Source organism: Salmo salar, chromosome ssa02, assembly GCF_905237065.1.
Source record: "Salmo salar chromosome ssa02, Ssal_v3.1, whole genome shotgun sequence".
NCBI lineage: Eukaryota > Metazoa > Chordata > Actinopteri > Salmoniformes > Salmonidae > Salmo > Salmo salar.
In genome coordinates this window covers 62,269,450-62,289,779 of record NC_059443.1, presented here as the reverse complement: position 1 = coordinate 62,289,779, position 20,330 = coordinate 62,269,450, and the positions used below count along the sequence as shown (strand labels likewise).

Below are 20,330 nucleotides of genomic sequence, written 5' to 3'. Positions count from 1 at the left end.
AGGTTGAAAATGTCAGTGAAGACACTTGCAAGTTGGTCAGAGTACACGTCCCGGTAATCCGTCTGGTCCAGTGGCCTTGTGAATGTTGACCTGTTTAAAGGTCTTACTCACATCAGCTGTGGAGAGCGTGATCACACAGTCGTCCGAATCAGCTGATGCTCTCATGCATGTTTCAGTTTTACTTGCCTCGAAGCGAGCATAGAAGTTATTTAGCTCGTCTGGTAGGCTCGTGTCACTGGGCAGCTCTCGGCTGTGCGTCCCTTTGTAGCCTGTAATAGTTTACAAGCCCTGCCACATCTGACGAGGGTCAGAGCCGGTGTAGTTTGATTCGATCTTAGTCCTGTATTGATGCTTTGCCTGTTTGAAGGTTCGGCAGAGGGCATAGCGGGATTTCTTATAAGCTTCCGAGTTAGAGTCCCGCTCCTTGAAAGCAACAGCTCTATACTTTAGCTCAGTGCGAATGTTGCCTGTAATCCATGGCTTCTTGTTGGGATATGTACGTACAGTCACTGTGGGGACGACGTCCTCGATGCACTTATTGATAAAGCCAGTGACTAATGTGGTGTTCTCCTCAATGCCATCGGAAGAAACCCGGAACATATTCCAGTCTGTGCTAGCAAAACAGTCCTGTAGTTTAGCATCTGCTTCATCTGACCACTTTTCTATAGACCGAGTTACTGGTGCTTCCTGCTTTCATTTTTCTTTGTAAGCAGGAATCAGGAGGAAAGAGTTATGGTCAGATTTTCCAAATGGAGGACGAGGGAGAGCTTTGTACGCGTCTCTGTGTGCGGAGTAAAGGTGGTCTAGAATTATTTTCCCTCTGATTGCACATTTAACATGCTGATAGAAATCAGGTAAAACTGATTTAAGTTTCCCTACATTATAGTCCCCGGCCACTAGGAGCTTCGCCTCCAGATGAGCATTTTCCTGTTTCTTATGGCGGAATACAGCTCATTTAGTGCGGTTTTAGTGCCAGCCTCTGTCTGTGGTGGTATGTAGACAGCTATGAAAAATACAGATGAAAACATTCTAGATAGATAGTGTGGTCTACAGCTTATCATGAGATACTCTACCTCAGGCGAGCAAAACCTTGAAACATAGATATCGTGCACCAGCTATTGTTACCAAATATGCATAGGCCCCTGCCCCATGTCTTACCAGAGGCTGATGTTTTGTCCTGCCGATAGAGTGTATAACCCACCAGCTGTATGTTCTTAATGTCGTCGTTGAGCCACGACTCGGGGAAACATAAGATATTACAGTTTGGTAGGATGGTTGGTAGGATATACGTGCTTTCAGTTTGTCCCATTTATTTTCCAGCGAATGTACGTTAGCTAGCAGAACGGATGGCAATGGCAGATCATCCACTCGTTACCTGATCCTCACAAGGCATCCTGATCTCTTTCCGCGAAACCTATACTACCGTTCAAAAGTTTGGGGTTACTTAGAAATGTCCTTTTTTAAAAAAAAAAAAAAAAAATTTTGCCCATTAAAATAACATCAAATTGATCAGAAATACAGTGTAGACATTGTTAATGTTGTAAATGACTATTGTAGCTGGAAACTGAAGATTTTTTATGGGATATCTACATAGGCATACAGAGGCCCATTATCAGCCACCATCACTCACTCTACAGGAAATCCAACATTTAGTCACTGATTCTGTGTTTGGGAGTATTAGGTAGACATTTATCACATGGATTAGTATAATCAAAAAGTATTAGATGTTCTTAACATATACCTTACCTTACCTCTTGCACTTCGGAGATGTAGCTATTTAACAGAGCTGGTTTGTAACCACGCACACTCCTGTGCTGAGTAACCTTGCCTAAGACCTGACGACTCAGAGGGCTAACATCAGAGGACTAACATAATCTCATGGTACCCAGGAGACCGGGTTTGAATTACGCTCTTTCGTGTTATATTTGTTTGTGTTCACGTCTAGGACACATAACCTTATAACAACAACCAACGTTCCTTCGGAGCATACATTATAGCAAGAGTGCTATTAAACATTTTGTTGATATCCCTCATTACCTTAATGTCTGCTCCCCTTGGACAACTGTGTGTGCGCGCATGCATGCATTCATGACCATGTGTGTGTGTTTAACACAGAGATGTTTAGCAGATTACTATTAAACTAAAAAAAAACTATTTTTGGTGTCGTTCTCACAGAGTTGAGGCGAACCGTTTTATTTTGGCACTTCAGTGTGAAAATGACATGGAGAGTTGAATTGTAGCTAAACTACACTGCTCAAAAAATAAAGGGAACACTAAAATAACACATCCTAGATCTGAATGAAAGAAATAATCTTATTAAATACTTTTTTCTTTACATAGTTGATTGTGCTGACAACAAAATCACACAAAAATAATCAATGGAAATCCAATTTATCAACCCATGGAGGTCTGGATTTGGAGTCACACTCAAAATTAAAGTGGAAAACCACACTACAGGCTGATCTTTGATGTAATGTCCTTAAAACAAGTCAAAATGAGGCTCAATAGTGTGTGTGGCCTCCACGTGCCTGTATGACCTCCCTACAACGCCTGGGCATGCTCCTGATGAGGTGGCGGATGGTCTCCTGAGGGATCTCCTCCCAGACCTGGACTAAAGCATCCGCCAACTCCTGGACAGTCTGTGGTGCAACGTGGCGTTGGTGGATGGAGCGAGACATGATGTCCCAGATGTGCTCAATTGGATTCAGGTCTGGGGAACGGGCGGGCCAGTCCATAGCATCAATGCCTTCCTCTTGCAGGAACTGCTGACACACTCCAGCCACATGAGGTCTAGCATTGTCTTGCATTAGGAGGAACCCAGGGCCAACCGCACCAGCATATGGTCTCACAAGGGGTCTGAGGATCTCATCTCGGTACCTAATGGCAGTCAGGCTACCTCTGGCGAGCACATGGAGGGCTGTGCGGCCCCCCAAAGAAATGCCACCCCACACCATGACTGACCCACCGCCAAACCGGTCATACTAGAGGATGTTGCAGGCAGCAGAACGTTCTCCACGGCGTCTCCAGACTCTCTCACGTCTGTCACGTGCTCAGTGTGAACCTGCTTTCATCTGTGAAGAGCACAGGGCGCCAGTGGCGAATTTGCCAATCTTGGTGTTCTCTGGCAAATGCCAAACGTCCTGCACGGTGTTGGGCTGTAAGCACAATCCCCACCTGTGGACGTCGGGCCCTCATACCACCCTCATGGAGTCTGTTTCTGACCGTTTGAGCAGACACATGCACATTTGTGGCCTGCTGGAGGTCATTTTGCAGGGCTCTGGCAGTGCTTCTCGTGCTCCTCCTTGCACAAAGGCGGAGGTAGTGGTCCTGCTGCTGGGTTGTTGCCCTCCTACGGCCTCCTCCATGTCTCCTGATGTACTGGCCTGTCTCCTGGTAGCGCCTCCATGCTCTGGACACTACGCTGACAGACACAGCAAACCTTCTTGCCACAGCTCGCATTGATGTGCCATCCTGGATGAGCTGCACTACCTGAGCCACTTGTGTGGGTTGTGGACTCCGTCTCATGCTACCACTAGAGTGAAAGCACCGCCAGCATTCAAAAGTGACCAAAACATCAGCCAGGAAGCATAGGAACTGAGAAGTGGTCTGTGGTCACCACCTGCAGAACCACTCCTTTATTGGGGGTGTCTTGCTTATTGCCTATAGTTTCCACCTGTTGTCTATTCCATTTGCACAACAGCATGTGAAATGTATTGTCAATCAGTGTTGCTTCCTAAGTGGACAGTTTGATTTCACAGAAGTGTGATTGACTTGGAGTTACATTGTGTTGTTTAAGTGTTCCCTTTATTTTTTTGAGCAGTGTATATTGAAGGGAAAGTCCAGATATCGTGATCTTTACAGATTAAAACCAGGCATTTCTTAGTTAAAGGCCTCAACTTTCACCTTCACACCACTGCCCTGTGGTCAGTAGTGTAAGGGACCAACTCCAAGCATTTGCTCCCAGGCCTCAGCGCAAGCTCCTGAGATATGTGATATGTGACAACTGTTCCAGAGTCAGGCCTGGGCCGTTGACACGCAATCTCATTCCAGTGACAGAGAGAATAGACGGTCAGTGTCCTCCCCTGGTCTTCTCTCTCCCCCGGTGTGGCGTGCCAATACGAGATGGACCAGTGGGCTGAGACAAATCAGATCTAAACCTAACGGCAGACATGACGGAGAGGGGGGGGGGTGGAGAGAGGATGAAGAGAGGATGGATAGAGGGGAGAGAGGATGAAGAGAGGGGAGAGAGGAGGGAGAGAGGATGTAGAGAGGGGAGAGAGGATGGAGAGAGGGAAGAGAGGATGGAGAGAGGGGAGAGAGGATGGAGAGAGGATGGAGAGAGGGGAGAGAGGATGGAGAGAGGGGAGAGAGGATGGAGAGAGGGGAGAGAGGAGGGAGAGAGGGGAGAGAGGGGGGATACAGGCATCAATTCCAGGGGAGAAATTACCTGGAGGAATATTTCAATTTTGTCATCATTTGAAGACCTGGAGGTGACCTTGACTTGATGTTTTAGAGAAAGTAGTTTTTGTCATTTCTGGTAGATGGATTCAGTTCAAAGCAGTTAAATTCATACTATCTTGAACATTGCTCATCTTGGATGTCATTGCCAGGTTGTGACAGTTTGTGTCATTCCTGGTGGGCAAGTAGTTGAAGTCAACCTGAATGTCGTCCATCTTGGAAGAGACTTTCACAATGAGTATCTGAACTCATCTTGCTTTCACATTCTCTGTTGCTAGCCAACTGGTTTCCGCTGCTGTTAACCTCTTGGGGCTAGGTGGGACGCTAGCGTGCCACCCGTGGTGCACTCCATCAACAGCAGGTGCATTTCAAGAGCGGCAAATTTGAATCCAAATAAATGTCAAAATTCAAATTTTTCAAAAATACAACTATTTTACACCATTTGAAAGATAAACATCTCCTTAATCTAACCACGTTTTACGATTTCAAAAAGGTTTTACGGCGAAAGCATAAATTTAGAGTATGTTAGGACAGTACATTTACAAGAGTTGTGTGTAATGTTTTGTCAAGTCAAAGACAGGGTCACCAAAACCATAAAACCAGCTAAAATGATGCACTAACCTTTTACAATCTCCATCAGATGACACTCCTAGGACATTATGTTAGACAATGCATGCATTTTTAGTTCTATCAAGTTCATATTTATATCCAAAAACAGCGTTTTACTATGGCATTGATGTTGAGGAAATCGTTTCCCTCCAATAACCGGCAGTCAAGTCAGCGTAACAAATTAAATAATTAAAATTAGAAAACATTGGTAAAATATTATATTGTCATTTAAAGAATTATAGATTTACATCTCTTGAACGCAATCAACTTGCCAGATTTAAAAATAACCTTACTGGGAAATCACACTTTGCAATAATCTGAGCACTGCGCCCAGAAAAATACGCGTTGCGATACAGACTAGACGTCATGTTGGGGAGATCTAAAATCGAAAATACTATGTAAATAATCCATTACCTTTGATTCTCTTCATCAGATGTCACTTCCAGGTATCACAGGTCCATAACGGATGTAGTTTTGTTCAAAAAAGCTCATCATTTATGTCCAAAAATCTCCGTCTCGTTAGCACATGATGTAAGCCAGCCGGACTTCTCGTCATGAACGAGGGGAAAAAATATATTTCCGTTCGTTCAAACATGTCAAACGTTGTATAGCATAAATCATTAGGGCCTTTTTTAACCAGAACATGAATAATATTCAAGGTGGACGAATGCATACTCTTTTATAACGTATTGGAACGAGGGTACCCAACATGAACTCGCGCGCCAGGTGTCTAATGGGACATCATCTTTCCATGGCTCTTGTTCGGTCAGATCTCCCTCCAGAAGACTCAAAACACTTTGTAAAGGCTGGTGACATCTAGTGGAAGCAATAGGAAGTGCCAAAATATTCCTAAACCCCTGTGTTTTTCAATGGGATAGGTTTAAAGTCAATACAACACATCAGGTATCCACTTCCTGTCAGAAAATGTCTCAGGGTTTTGCCTGCCAAATGAGTTCTGTTATACTCACAGACACCATTCAAACAGTTTTAGAAACTTTAGAGTGTTTTCTATCCATATATAATAAGTATATGCATATTCTAGTTACTGGGTAGGATTAGTAACCAGATTAAATCGGGTACATTTTTTTTATCCAGACGTGCAAATGCTGCCCCCTAGACCCAACAGGTTAACAATGCTATCTTGACGAGCATCTATTTACAGTATGTTATCTAACAGTTTGATCAATGATCAAGGGACACCTCCTAGAGCTATATTGTCTCCAGTAACAACATCTATCTGGTCACACCAAAGTCAGATACCATCTATCACAACATAACAGGGACAGGAAGAGAGATAACACATCATTAAAGGTACATTATGGGATCTGGGAATCTGTTCCTCATTTCAATTCAGGGCTGCCGTTTTGTTGTTTTCTAAAATCTCAGAATGTAGCTTTAAGATAACGTAGGATGTCAAAGCTAATCACCGACCACATTATTCTACATTTTTATCACACCCCCTCAATGAAGTTTCTAATCTTTTCAGTGCCTGGGGCGTTCATTATCTGTTTGTTATAATGCGTTCTATGTTTCAGACAAGATGGTATGCACAGTTGAAGTCGGAAGTTTACATACACCTTAGCCAAATACACTTAAACTCAGTTTTTCACAATTCCTGACATTTAATCCTAGTAAAAATTCCCTGTCTTAGGTCAGTTTGGATCACCACTTTATTTTAAGAATGTGAAATATCAGAATAATAGTAGAGATAATTATTTATTTCAGCTTTTATTTCTTTCATCACATTCCCAGTGGGTCAAAAGTTTACATACACTCAATTAGTATTTGGTAGCATTGCCTTAAAATTGTTTAATTTGGGTCAAACGTTTCGGGTAGCCTTCCACAAGCTTCCCACAATAAGTTGGGTGAATTTTGGCCCATTCCTCCTGACAGAGCTGGTGTAACTGAGTCAGGTTTGTAGGCCTCCTTGCTCGCACACACTTTTTCAGTTCTGCCCACAAATTTTCTATAGGATTACGACTTCAACTGTATATGCTCATCCTTTGATCGGGATGGATCTGTGATGTGTCTGAGCCAAATGCCTGTAAGCATAATAATTATGTACATTTTCACCGGAAAATGGATAATCACATTTTTTGACATTCCGACTTGACATCGGAATGATTGGCATCAAGGTCACACGCCTGATTTAATGTATATAGCTGCAGCATACTGTCTGCTTCTCTGTACTGTAGAGAGATTTCTTCCTCTTGATAGGACACAATTACGAGCAGCAGTCTGCAGATAATGTTTACTGTATCTCATTACCCCCCATTGCTAGAGCCCAACTCGCTCTTTTTCTGTCCTCTGCACGGTTACAGCAAAATAACATTTCATTACGGTTTTGGTCTTGGCTCTAAGAGGAACTTTCGCTGCAGGTGAAACATAGAATTGCGAGTGTTTCTTGCTCAACTTTTAGTCAAGAAAATTCTGGCGTGACTTCTGAGGCTCTGATTGTGTCTGTCTTTCCAAGGGGAGGTCAGGGATACATACCTTGGTGCTGAGGTTGAAGGATTTGCTGCAGTGCTATTGTTCAATTGGCGTTTGTCAAGAAGCGTGTGCGCATTTGCACATGCAAGTGCGTGTGTCTTTGTCTGTCCGTGTGTGTTGAACTGGCATTCATCAAGAGTACTCCCTAGTTGAGTTGTGTAAACCCCCTCCTGCCTCTTCTCCCAGCGCTGAGACAGGAGTGTGAATCTCACCTTGGCTGTACAGTGTTAGAAGAGCCCTCGTTGATCACAGTGAGAATGAGATGCTATGGGAAAGACAGAGACGAGGTGCTATATCAGAAAGACATAGATGCTATATGGGAAGGAGATATCTTCTGTATCTACTAGCGGTATAGATGTTGCTGTTATGACATCATCACCACATCTGTCTGCGTTGTGTTCATCAGAAGAATGTCTTTGTTTTTTTTAATGAAGTGTTTTCTGTCTTTAAAGCGTTTCTTTGGTAGATTATACAAGACTGGCACTTTAGGCCCCAGCTTTAGACTATTGCTGTGATTGCCTATTATTCCCATATGAAATAAAACAAAAGCTTTAGATTGAAGGGAAATACAGTGATGCAACAGCTACTAAAGAACTGCATGAGATAGAGAGGGCAAAATAAGAGAGTGTAAACAATTTATCTTCTAAGGTAGTGGAATACCAAGGTCTTGAGTTGAGACTGCGTGTGTGTGTGTGTGTGTGTGTGTGTGTGTGTGTGTGTGTGTGTGTGTGTGTGTGTGTGTGTGTGTGTGTGTGTGTGTGTGTGTGTGTGTGTGTGTGCGTGTTTGTGTGCGCAATTTGTGGAGAGAAACTCATTAAATTTAGACCCTGGGCACTAGAAGATGCAGTGGTGGAGTGGTGCATTGTGGGATGCTTGGAGGCTAACGTTTGGGTAACATTGTCGTCAACAGTGGGGAGAGGTTGCCAATAATGTGGTCCCTTCCTTGTTTATAATTTATCACCAATGAGAGGTTACCGTGGGCTACTGTGTTTGTCTCCGAAACTAGGACAACAGCAGTTTATCTTACAAATGTACGCTTCAATATTTAATTTGCCTTTTGAGAGTCATTTCTGAAACATGCCTCTGTACAACTAAGAAGGAAGTGACCATTTTTGAATACAGGGTCGTATTCATTACGGCACTTAACGGAAACGTTTTGAAACGGAAAACAAAAAAGAGCATTTCTTATTGGATTCTTAATAAGCATTATAGATGAGCATTACTTAGAAGTCCAAGCAGACCCTCCCTGTGTTAGTCTGTTTTTGTCCGTTTGGTGCCTAATGAATACAACCCAGAGTGACCATGAAGTGACCATCTTTGAATGCACAGGGTTATAGCCTATATTAAGCCATGTAATGAGACAACAGATTAGCACAGTTAGCTGATGCTGATACAGTAATACAACTAGAATCTGTGAGCTCCCTCTGACACACGACACTCAGTTCTATTTTTAACTATTTACTTTATTCCGAATAAATTAGAGGTTCTTTTCCACTGGAGTGGAGGATCTCGGCAGATTTACCAGGCGTGAAGGAATACTGTTTACTGTTTGTGTGTGTTTATTTTCCCCTACTACCCCCCCCCCCCCCGGCATACTGCAAAGATTCAACATTCATATGATCACTGTAAAAATAGGTCCTATTCTGTAATCCGCACGATATGGGGTCTGCAACATGAGTGTGTGCGTCAGTGTGTGTGCGTCTATTGATGTCTGTGTGTCTCAGTCTGTCTCTTGATTGGAGGCAGTGATAACTAGCACTGAGATCAGAGGAGCAGCAGAACTGAAGAGAGGCAGGTTTCTAACACACAACACACACACACACACACATACACACAGACCATTCTGCTGTAATCCGCACGATATGGTGTCTGTACCATGTGTGTGTATGATGTGTGTGGTGTGTGTGTGTGATTTGTTGGGAGAAACTCATTCAATTTAGACCCTGGGCACTAGAAGAAGCAGAAGTGTAGTGGTGCATTGTGGGATGCCCGGAGGCTAAAGTTGGGGTAACATTGTCGTTAACAGTGGGGAGAGGTTGCTAATAACGTGGCCCCACCAAGGAGAGGTTACCATGGGCTACTCTGTGTGTAGTGTGTGTGTGTGTGTGTGTGTGTGTGTGTGCGTCTTTTGATGTCTCTGTGTCTCAGTCTGTAGTTCTTGATTGGAGTCAGTGATAAAGTAGACACACGTATACACAGGAGAGTTGAATGATAGTGAATTCCACAGTTTGGTTTCTTAAGGACCTGTCGACTGTCTGCTGCTAAGCCCAGGACTCAGTATCCGGCTACACACACACACACACACACACACACACACACACACACACACACACACACACACACACACACACACACACACACACACACACACACACACACACACACACACACACACACACACACACACACACTCACTCACACATCCCCAGGCATGGTCAACCTCATTAGCCAGCTCCACTCTGGTGAGTTCCACGCTCCAATCACCCACAGTCAAGCTTCCGCAGCCCAGACTGTGTGTGTGTGTGTGTGTGTGTGTGTGTGTGTGTGTGTGTGTGTGTGTGTGTGTGTGTGTGTGTGTGTGTGTGTGTGTGTGTGTGTGTGTGTGTGTGTAGCCGGATACTGAGTCCTGGGCTTAGCAGCAGACAGTCGACAGGTCCTTAAGAAACCAAACTGTGGAATTCACTATCGTTCAGCTCTCCTGTCACACAGTTGAACTGTGCTACGGCATAAAGATAACAACTTTACTGTATGCTGTTACACAATACAGTATCTTACATTACTAACATATACATTACATACAGAACAGTAGATGGCATGTTTAGCATTCAGCCCTCTAGCTATGCAATGTCCTGTAACTGGCCTTCATCCTACGAGTACTAACCTGAAACAACACACAACACCACTGCTGCAGAGAGAGAGAGAGAGATAGAGGAGAGATAGAGACAAGAGAGAGAGAGAGAGAATAAATAGAGGAGAGAGAGAGAGACAGAGAGAGAGAGAGAGAATAGATAGAGAGAGGAGAGAGAGACAGAGACAGAGAGAGAGACAGAGAGATAGGGGAGAGAGAGACAGAGAGGAGACAGAGAGAAACAGAGAAGAGAGAGAGAGAGAGGTCAGAGAGAGACAGAGAGGAGAGAGAGAGAGAGGGCTGGATTGCGACTCCACAATGTTATGTGAAGGAGATTCTAGCTTCCTGGAATCACTCTCTTGTTCTCATCTGCAAATGTAACACATTTGGATGCCCTGAACAATACATACAGTACCCTACAGTACAGAGACAGAGAGGATAGCGAGAGCTAGAGAGAGAGAGCGAGACAGAGAGGATAGAGACGAAGAGAGAGAGAGGAGAGAGAGCGAGACAGAGAGGAGCGAGAGAGAGAGGAGAGAGAGACAGACAGAGAGGAGCGAGAGAGAGAGGAGAGCGAGAGAGACAGAGAGGAGAGAGAGAGAAACAGAGAGGATAGAGATACAGAGAGAGACAGAGAGAGAGAGGAGAGAGAGAGAGAGACAGAGAGGAGAGAGAGAGAAACAGAGAGGATAGAGAGACAGAGAGAGACAGAGAGAGAGAGGAGAGAGAGAGAGAGACAGAGAGGAGAGAGAGACAGAGAGGAGAGAGAGAGAGAGAGAGACAGAGAGGAGAGAGAGAGAAACAGAGAGGATAGAGAGACAGAGAGAGACAGAGAGAGAGAGGAGAGAGAGAGAGAGACAGAGAGGAGAGAGAGAGAAACAGAGAGGATAGAGAGACAGAGAGAGACAGAGAGAGAGATAGGGGAGAGAGAGACAGAGAGGAGAGAGAGACAGAGAGGAGAGAGAGACAGAGAGAGACAGAGACAGAGAGGAGAGAGAGAGAGAGACAGAGAGGAGAGAGAGAGAAACAGAGAGGATAGAGAGACAGAGAGAGACAGAGACAGAGAGGAGAGAGAGAGAGAGACAGAGAGGAGAGAGAGAGAAACAGAGAGGATAGAGAGACAGAGAGAGACAGAGAGAGAGAGGAGAGAGAGAGAGAGACAGAGAGGAGAGAGAGAGAAACAGAGAGGATAGAGAGACAGAGAGAGAGATAGGGGAGAGAGAGACAGAGAGGAGAGAGAGACAGAGAGGAGAGAGAGAGAGAGAGAGAGGAGAGAGAGAGAAACAGAGAGGATAGAGAGACAGAGAGAGACAGAGAGAGAGAGGAGAGAGAGAGAGACAGAGAGGAGAGAGAGAGACAGACAGAGAGAGAGAGAGGGCTGGATTGCTACTCTACAACGTTATGTAAAGGAGATAATTCTAGCTTCCTGGAATCACTCTCTCATTCTCATCTGCAAATGTAACACATTTGGATGCCCTGAACAATACATACAGTACCCTACAGTACATAGATGCAGTGCAGTGAGTGCATAGTTGCAGATGCATTTCTCCTATACAATGCCCCAAGGCATCTTTTTCAGCTTGTATTCCTTTTCCCCTGGTAATGTAGCTGGACAGTTCATGTACTGTAAAGGTTACATTATAACCTATATTCATGATGCTGTAGGGACATTTTAGTTGTGGTAGATGTTCAGCAGTTGGTAGACCATGGCGCTTGTAACGCCAGGCTAGTGGGTTCGATTCCCGGGAACACCCATACTTAAAATGTATCCACGCATGACTAAAGCGTCTAGTAATTGCCATATATTATTATATATTATATGTAACTGTGTCTGCCTAAGGGGCAGACTGACTTACTGACAGACAGACTGACCGCTAGCTAAGCGGAAGGTCACTGATCTACAGTGCATCTTGACATGCCTTCCTCTCAGCCACGCCCCTAAATAATTAATAAAGCCAATTTTTAGGAGATCCGAGGCTCGGAAATGACCTTGCGTTGATCTGGTTCATTTGTTTATTTGGATCCCCATTGGCTTTTGCAGAAGCAGCAGCTACTCTGTCCACAAAGAAACACAGAACATGACAAGTAGCAGAACAGTGATACACTGATTTAAAAGACAATGATATACAAACAATACAACAACAAAAATAATACAGTCAATATAACTAAGCAGAAAATGTGCGTTAGAGTGTTTCACGGTCGCCACAGTTCCATGAGATGTTGTTTAACCCCTGTAAGTCTAAGCCGTTGGCGGGAGGGGAGGTTCTGAGCTGACATATGGAATTGTTTTAATAAGGTCATACCAGGGATCATTTAGCTATTTGATTTAGAATTTTAGGACCTTGTTAGGTATCCCCCAAAAACATCAAATCATTATTTGATAAAATTTGGAATTTGGCCTTTACTACTATAGACCATAGAAACGCATTGAATAACACATTCATAAATGGCAACACAAAAAAAGATAGTCAAAAAATGACTGATAAGAAAGAAGGATTTGAAGTGTCTGTTCTATATCTAGGAGATGTAAGAAAGCTCAGGACTTAACCTCTTTTTTTGGGAAGGCACAAAACTACCTCTATACTTCCATTTTGTCTTTTAAACGGTATGGGTTACATTCAGACCAGTCCCGTGACACTGTTGGGGTCGTAGAGCAAAACGGAGAACACCGTCGTGTTCGTGAGAATCGGTTTCGGATGCTACAAACATAAGTTGGCACTTCGACGGTACTGACTTCAGACGAGTCCCGTGACACGTGTGGGGGGCGTTGAGCAAAATGGACGCTACAGACGTATTCGTGAGAAGACAGATTTTCGGGATGTCTCATGTTCTGACAAACACCACTGTAGCTCGGCCACCTTCCACCGCAAATGCGGAAGGCCGCCATCGGCCGATGCGGTGGATTGAGACGCAGCCCATGCAAAAATGATATCTCTAGCTTAAACGGAAGGATTTTGATGGGGATTTTTTTTGTATTATGTTACTTAGTTTGACACACCGGTGAGTAATAGGAGATGGAAGGGAGTTCCATGTGATCATGGCTCTGTAAAATACTGTGCGTTGCCGGGAATTCGTTTTGGATTTATGGACTGTGAAGAGACCCCTGGTGGCATGTCTTGTGGGGTATGTATGGGTGTCCGAGATTAATGTTATTTGATCATGCAGATAATCTCGAATTTTCGTCACAGTACTTATTTCTCATGAAAACTAGAAGACATGCAGTTAAAGAAATGCAGAACTTCTGCAGATGAGAACGTCTTCAATAACAGACGTCTCAACTACTTTGTCAATATGACGTGACCATGATAACTGACCGTCCAGTGTTATAGGAGTTTAACTTCCTCAACTTGCTCAGTGGCCACACCCTTCATGTACAACTCCAGTTGAGGTTTAGGTCTTAGAGAATGTTTTGAACCAAATACGATGTATTTAAGACCAGTTCATTATTAATCACCCATTCTGATACTGAGGCTTTTTCCATTGTGTTTTATGTCATTTGGTATTGAATTTTCTTCCTCTTTTTTGTTAAGTTTAGTATCTCAATTATCAATCTCAATTGACAGTATGTCAACCAATCTACTCAGCAGCCTGACTTGTTTGCCGCCTCTTTTGCATCATTTCTGGAACGATAGAAAGGACCAAAGGGGTTGACTGGGCCCACATGGAAGGGTTGATGTGTTTTCTGGTTTGATTTAGACATCAATTCTATCTCGATTACACATTTTGAAAATACACAGATCGTTTGTAGCCAAGGGTAGGATTGGTCAATCTATAAATGTGATAAGTTCCTTGAGTTCCTAAACATTGAGGCACAGTTTTCTAAACACAGATTAAGCCTAAATACAAAACACTTTTAATATAGTGTATTTCAATGCTTTTTAGTCAACGACTATAGGCTTAATCTGGGTCTGGGAAACTATCCCAGTCCTGAGCGTCAAAGTTTTCTCTTCGAATAAAGGTCACATTGGCTATTGCTAATTCGGTTTTACAAAAGGGTGTTTTGCCTTTTCTCTCTGTACTTTGGAAGAACGATCAGTTATGTAAAGTCATAATTAGTCTTAGTCCTGAGCTGCATGGAAAGTGTTAGATCCGGAACCGCGATGTATTAGTGGGACCAGATTTTCTGCACAGCAAATCACACAAATCTTTTTGAGGAAAAGAACAATGAAGAGCCTTTCCGCTGAGCACAGAGGTGAAGCTCTGGGAAAGTTAAGCTCCGCTTTATTCTTGAATAATCACGTCATCTATTCTTTCTGTGACCCCAAATCCAATTCCGGGTTAGCGGTATAACACCCAAATTGTCTGAGGAACTGTTCCTCACTTTACCGTTCCGATCAGGTTTGAATATATCTCCAGTGTCATTGTGAATATTGGGAGAGGGATTCTATCAGTTCGTGATCATTTGAATCTATTCAATCAGTTCTAGTCAGTTCATACTGGAAGGGGTCTCAGCATGTTGTCAGTATCAGTCCAGTTGATGCCAAACGTTATCCAAACGTTACATCGTCACCCTATCACAAGCCCGTGATTAAAACCGCACGATCACATGACCTGCGTCGGATTCCTGAGCTTGGGATTGGCTAATCCGTTTAAGGCTAATTGTTCCCACTCTCCTCCACGTTAAGCTGTCAGCTTGCAAATAGAATGACCCACCTATCACAGAACACGATGTCATCAGCAGTCTGCCTACCCTCCCTCACCTTTCTAATGTCACTATTAGCATCTGGGTCAGACTACTGTCAGCTGCTTATACACTTCAAATGGAGTGTGTACATGTGTGTCTGTGTGTGTGTGTGTGTGTGTGTGTGTGTGTGTGTGTGTGTGTGTGTGTGTGTGTGTGTGTGTGTGTGTGTGTGTGTGTGTGTGTGTGTGTGTGTGTGTGTGTGTAAGCGTCTAACCTTCTTCACTCATAGTGCCCCGAGGCTCCTTAGTTGTGAAATCAATTCCATTCCACACACCCTGACCTCTAAAACTTTAAGGGAGTTTTCATACATGATCTCTATCCTCACGCACACACAGACAGACACACACAAAAACAGTTTTTGCTATTTTCTCCCTCCCGTAGATAAATTGAGGCGTGCGTGCGCACACCTTTGATGGTGATGTGTGAACTAGCGTAGTGGAGGCTTACAGTGGGATTTTTTTGTAGAAGTCTACAGTCACAAGATCTTATGAATAGTTAATAGGCAATAGAAGCCATCCCAGAGAGCTGGGGGAGAAAATGTGCTGCAAACGTTATTATAGTCGCATGGGGAGGACAACAGTGTGGAAGAGAGAGAGAGAGAGAGAGAGAGAGAGAGAGAGAGAGAGAGAGAGAGAATAAACTAAGAGGGACTGTTCTGTATTGTATTGAGACATCAGTGTTCGATAGAACTGGTGTGCTGTCAGAATCAGTGCCACATTACAATGGTGTGTACTTGTGTAAATGTCATGTATTGTAGATATCTCACATCCTGTCAAAAGGAGTACAAGAGGAAATGGACTGAACTCCACAGCGCCTTGTTTGCTTTCACACCTTAGCCCATTGGTACCTCTCTCCTCTTTCCCCATATCTCTCTCATTCTCTCCCCTCCTCTCACCTTCCTTACTATTTTACTGTCCTCGCCTTCTCTGTGTGTTTCATACTGCTGTGTGGCTATCAGATTGTGTAAGCCTTTTTTTGCGTGTACATTTGTGCACGCCCACACAGGGGGAATATAGTGGAAAACTAAAGAAGAACTTATCCAAATTGACTTAGCTGAGCCTGAGAAGGCTGGCTGACGTTACAGGAGAGAGGCCTGTCTGGTGGCTGTCAACTGCAGCGCTGCAGCAGAGGATTGAAACAGTCGAGGGGGAACGCCTCAAAGCCTGTACACACAGTCTGGAGTGGAGTTATCATACCAAACACACGATAGAGCAATCAAATAGAACGTTGTAATATACCATCTATCACTATTAACTAAACAGTCATGTACAGTATTGTCCCTCTCCTCTCTTGTTTAACTCCCCGTCACAGCTGTTTCATTGTTAAAAGGGATGTTGTTTCATTTAACACCCAAACTGTAGAACTAAATCATCTAGTACTGAGCTGCATCTCTTCTGTTTCTCTTTCTCTTTCTATCAGCTTTGATGTCAGCTGGATGCTGTACCACCAACTGTAGAAATGTGAAAATATGGGACAGGTAAGAATCGTTCAATGAGACACATTTGAACTTTTTAGTAATTTAGCAGATGCTTTAATCCAGAGCGATTTACAGTAGTGAGTACATACATTTTCATACTTTTCCCCCCTGTACTGGGCCCCCGAGGGAATCGAACCCACAACCCTGGCTTTGCGAGTGCCATGCTCTACCAACATTGCTCCCGAGTGGCGCAGCGGTCTAAGGCACTGCATCTCAGTGCAAAAGTCGTCACTACAGTCCCTGGTTTGAATCCAGGCTGTATCACATCCGGATGTGATTGGGAGTCCCATAAGGCGGCGCACAATTGGCCCAGCATCGTCCGGGTTTGGCTGGTGTAGGCCGTCATTGTAAATAAGAATTTGTTCTTAAACTTGCCTAGTTAAACAAAGGTTAAATAAAAAAATATCCCTTCCTTAAACGTAGCCCTGAGCAAAACTTTACAAAGCCTGTATAAGCAGACCTGAGCCAGAGGGAATAGAAGAATTGTAACTCTAGCTGTGTCATCCTATGTGTCAGAGAGAACGCACCCAGTGCCTGGTCCCAGATCTGTTTGTGCTCTCTTGAATGCCAATGATCAGAAGTTGACAAGACAGCACAAACAGATCTGGAACCAGGCTACCAGTGTGGTAACTAAGGTATGTATCACATCAGTTGGCCAATCTGGATGTATAATAATCAAGCTGTGTGGAAGACAGTGAGACTGTAGTGGGTTTATAGTAATGAAGAGATAGAGGTGACTTTCCCATCTTAAATCTTGGCCCAAATCTTGTGTGTGTGTGTGTGTGTGTGTGTGTGTGTGTGTGTGAGTGTGTGTGTGTAGGTGGATGTTTTAATATTGAATGATTCAGCGACAGGACATCCCCTCTCTCCTGGGGGATTGCACACCACCTTACATATACACACAATCCCTTCTTGATGTTTCATTCTGCCTAAAGATGGAACATACTCGTTTCCTGTTCTTTACTTTCTCAGAATTTCTCTCACCCTCTTTCTCGTATTCCCCCCCTTTCTCTTTCTCTTTCTCGCTCTCTCTGCCTTTAGTCACGTCATAACAGTAAGTATATCATTGATGCATTCAAAGTATGCCTAAAACATGTCTTCTTCTCCCTCATAGCTTCGATGCCTCTTCTTGACAACACTGCACCCCAGCTGGGACGTTTGGGGTGAGACGTACCTCCTCGACGTGGGGATAAGGAGGGTCCAACACTCCTGCTGCCCTGGCCCAAACAGACACTAGGACAACTGGACAACCCTCTCCAAGATCCTGATGGTCTGTCCCATCCGTCCACATATACTACTATGTCTCCATTTCTACATATCTAGAGTTTGGGACAATTTGAGGGACAACTTGGGAATGCTATTAGGATGGATGGATGGCATTCCCAAAGACTGCCACAGCCAAATGGATGAGAGCGAGACTGGATACCGCATATGAGCTCCCTGCCAACTACCATGACATGGCCTACCTCCCATTGAGGGAAAGAAGCAGGGGAAGAAGTGAAAAGGAGAGAAGAAGAGGACCACTCCTCTCTGTTTACAGATTCAGCTCATCAGTCTGGGGTCCACTCTCTCTCTCTCTCTCTCTCTCTCTCTCTCTCTCTCTCTCTCTCTCTCTCTCTCTCTCTCTCTCTCTCTCTTTATCTATTTTTATCTCTCTTTCTCTCGCTCTCTCCTATTCCTCCCTCTGCCTCTACCCTTTCTCTCTTAATCTCTCTCAATCTCTCTCTCTTATTATCTCTTTTATCTCTCTCTTTATCTCTCTCTCTCTCCTATTCCTCTTTTTCGCTCTGCCGCTCCCCCCTCTCTCTCTCTCTCTCTCTCTCCTGTTCCTCTTTCTCCCTCAGCCTCTCTTCTCTCTCTTAATCTCTATATCTCCCCCTTCACTTCTACTTTCTTCTTCTCTTTCCTCTCCCCTGCTTTCTCGCTCTCTCCCACCACCCCCTTTCTCCTTCCATCCCTCCCTCTCCCCCTCTCCCTCCCCCCCTCCTTCCCACCCTACCTCCAGCAGCCTCCACAGATATTCATCATCTTCTTCTGTGTACTGAGACAGTAGTAATCTAATGTTCCTCCTCTCGTCTGCAGCCACACATCTAGATGATAAGATTATGCTATCCTCTCCCAGTCATCATTTCAAACTTTTGTTGACCAATTTCATTAAACAGGGTGAAAAAGGTGAAGTTTGTGTTAAAGGGAAAGTTCAGCGAAATTGCATATTTAGACATTTGTTTCCTCACCTTGAAAACAGTTTCTCAAATATCTAATTTTGCTGAACTATCCCTTTTTTAGAAGTTCCTAGGCAATTACCCTCCACCACCAACATGCTGTGTCTTATTACAAAACTACAAAATGGCCGCCAATGTTAGCTTGTTGGGTAACATTGTAGTTCTAACCAGATACAGTGTTACGGTGTTAGCCTAGTTTTCTTTTTTGTAAAATCTTGCTCCCTTCCGAGCACCTATATTTCCAGCTAGGGAGGTGAGTATACATTCTCCATGTTGTTTTATACAAGAAAGGTAAAGTCAAAGTACATAGTAGTTTATTGGGATTAGTTTTCTATATATATATATATATATAATGATTATTATTTTTGACTGGTATTAGAACAATTATATGAAGATATCTATGTATACAAAATAATAAAGATTCTTCTTTATGTAAACTTTGATTTTTGGAAAACTTATTTTTGCATGATACTACTACAACTATACATGTAATTAAGGCTGGGATTCAATCCAATCGCGGGTTGTAGGCAATGCGACAATTTCTGAATGGGCCGACATATGCCGTGTTTACTGTGAATGCAATCTCCGCGAACACTGGACCATTGCCTACAACACCCGACCGGATTGAATCCCGGTCTTACCTTATTTTATGCAAAGATACTGTATGTTCTATGTTGTATATAGACGACTATAATATCAATGTGCATTTGTATGAATTAGTCAAAGGTTCCACTTTGATATATAGTAAGTACGCAAACAGGACTTCTCTATGGTGATTTAGATGGACATGATCTCAACAGTCTGAAAGTCTAACAATAGTAGGTTATGGTGTCGCTCGCCACCATCAACTCCCCTTGTCTCATCAAATCAGACAGGGTCCATGTGCCATCAGATCAGACAGGGTCATTAGTAACTAGACCTTGTTCCATCAGATCAGGCAGGGTCATTAGTAACTAGACCTTGTCCCATGAGATCAGACAGGGTCCGAAGTAACTAAGCCTTGTCCCATCAGATCAGACAGGGTCAGTAGTAACTAAGCCTTGTCCCATCAGGTCAGACAGGGTCCGTAGTAACTAGGCCTTGTCCCATCAGATCAGACAGGGTCCATAGTAATTAAGCCTTGTCCCATCAGATCAGACAGGGTCCATAGTAACTAAGCCTTGTCCCATCAGATCAGACAGGTTCCGTAGTAACTAGACCTTGTCCCATCAGATCAGACAGGGTCATTAGTAACTAGGCCTTGTCCCATCAAATCAAAAAGGGTCCATGTGCCATCAGATCAGACAGGGTCATTAGTAACTAGGCTTGTCCCATCAAATCAGACAGGGTCCATGTGCCATCAGATCAGACAGGGTCCGTAGTAACTAAGCCTTGTCCCATCAGATCAGACAGGGTCCATAGTAACTAGACCTTGTCCCATCAGATCAGAAAGGGTCATTAGTAACTAGACCTTGTCCCATCAGATCAGACAGGGTCCGTAGTAACTAGTCCTTGTCCCATCAGATCAGACAGGGTCAGTAGTAACTAGACCTTGTCCCATCA

General features: G+C 43.8%; 1 protein-coding gene across 4 annotated transcripts in view; it reads left to right on the top strand.

Moving 5' to 3' along the window:
• LOC106588849 (coiled-coil domain-containing protein 85A) overlaps window positions 1–18,197 on the top strand; it is a 30,621-nt gene extending 12,424 nt beyond the window's left edge. For 2 of the 4 annotated variants that reach the window (XM_045707296.1, XM_045707294.1), the window contains exons 3-4: window positions 16,509–16,566; window positions 17,681–18,197. In XM_045707296.1, coding sequence (XP_045563252.1) covers window positions 16,509–16,566; window positions 17,681–17,699 — 77 coding nt within the window. In that variant the 3' untranslated portion in view covers window positions 17,700–18,197. The remainder of the gene's footprint in view (window positions 1–16,508; window positions 16,567–17,680) is intronic. The other 2 variants (XM_045707298.1, XM_045707297.1) reach the window with 1 other exon arrangement.
• Window positions 18,198–20,330: the final 2,133 nt, after the last annotated feature.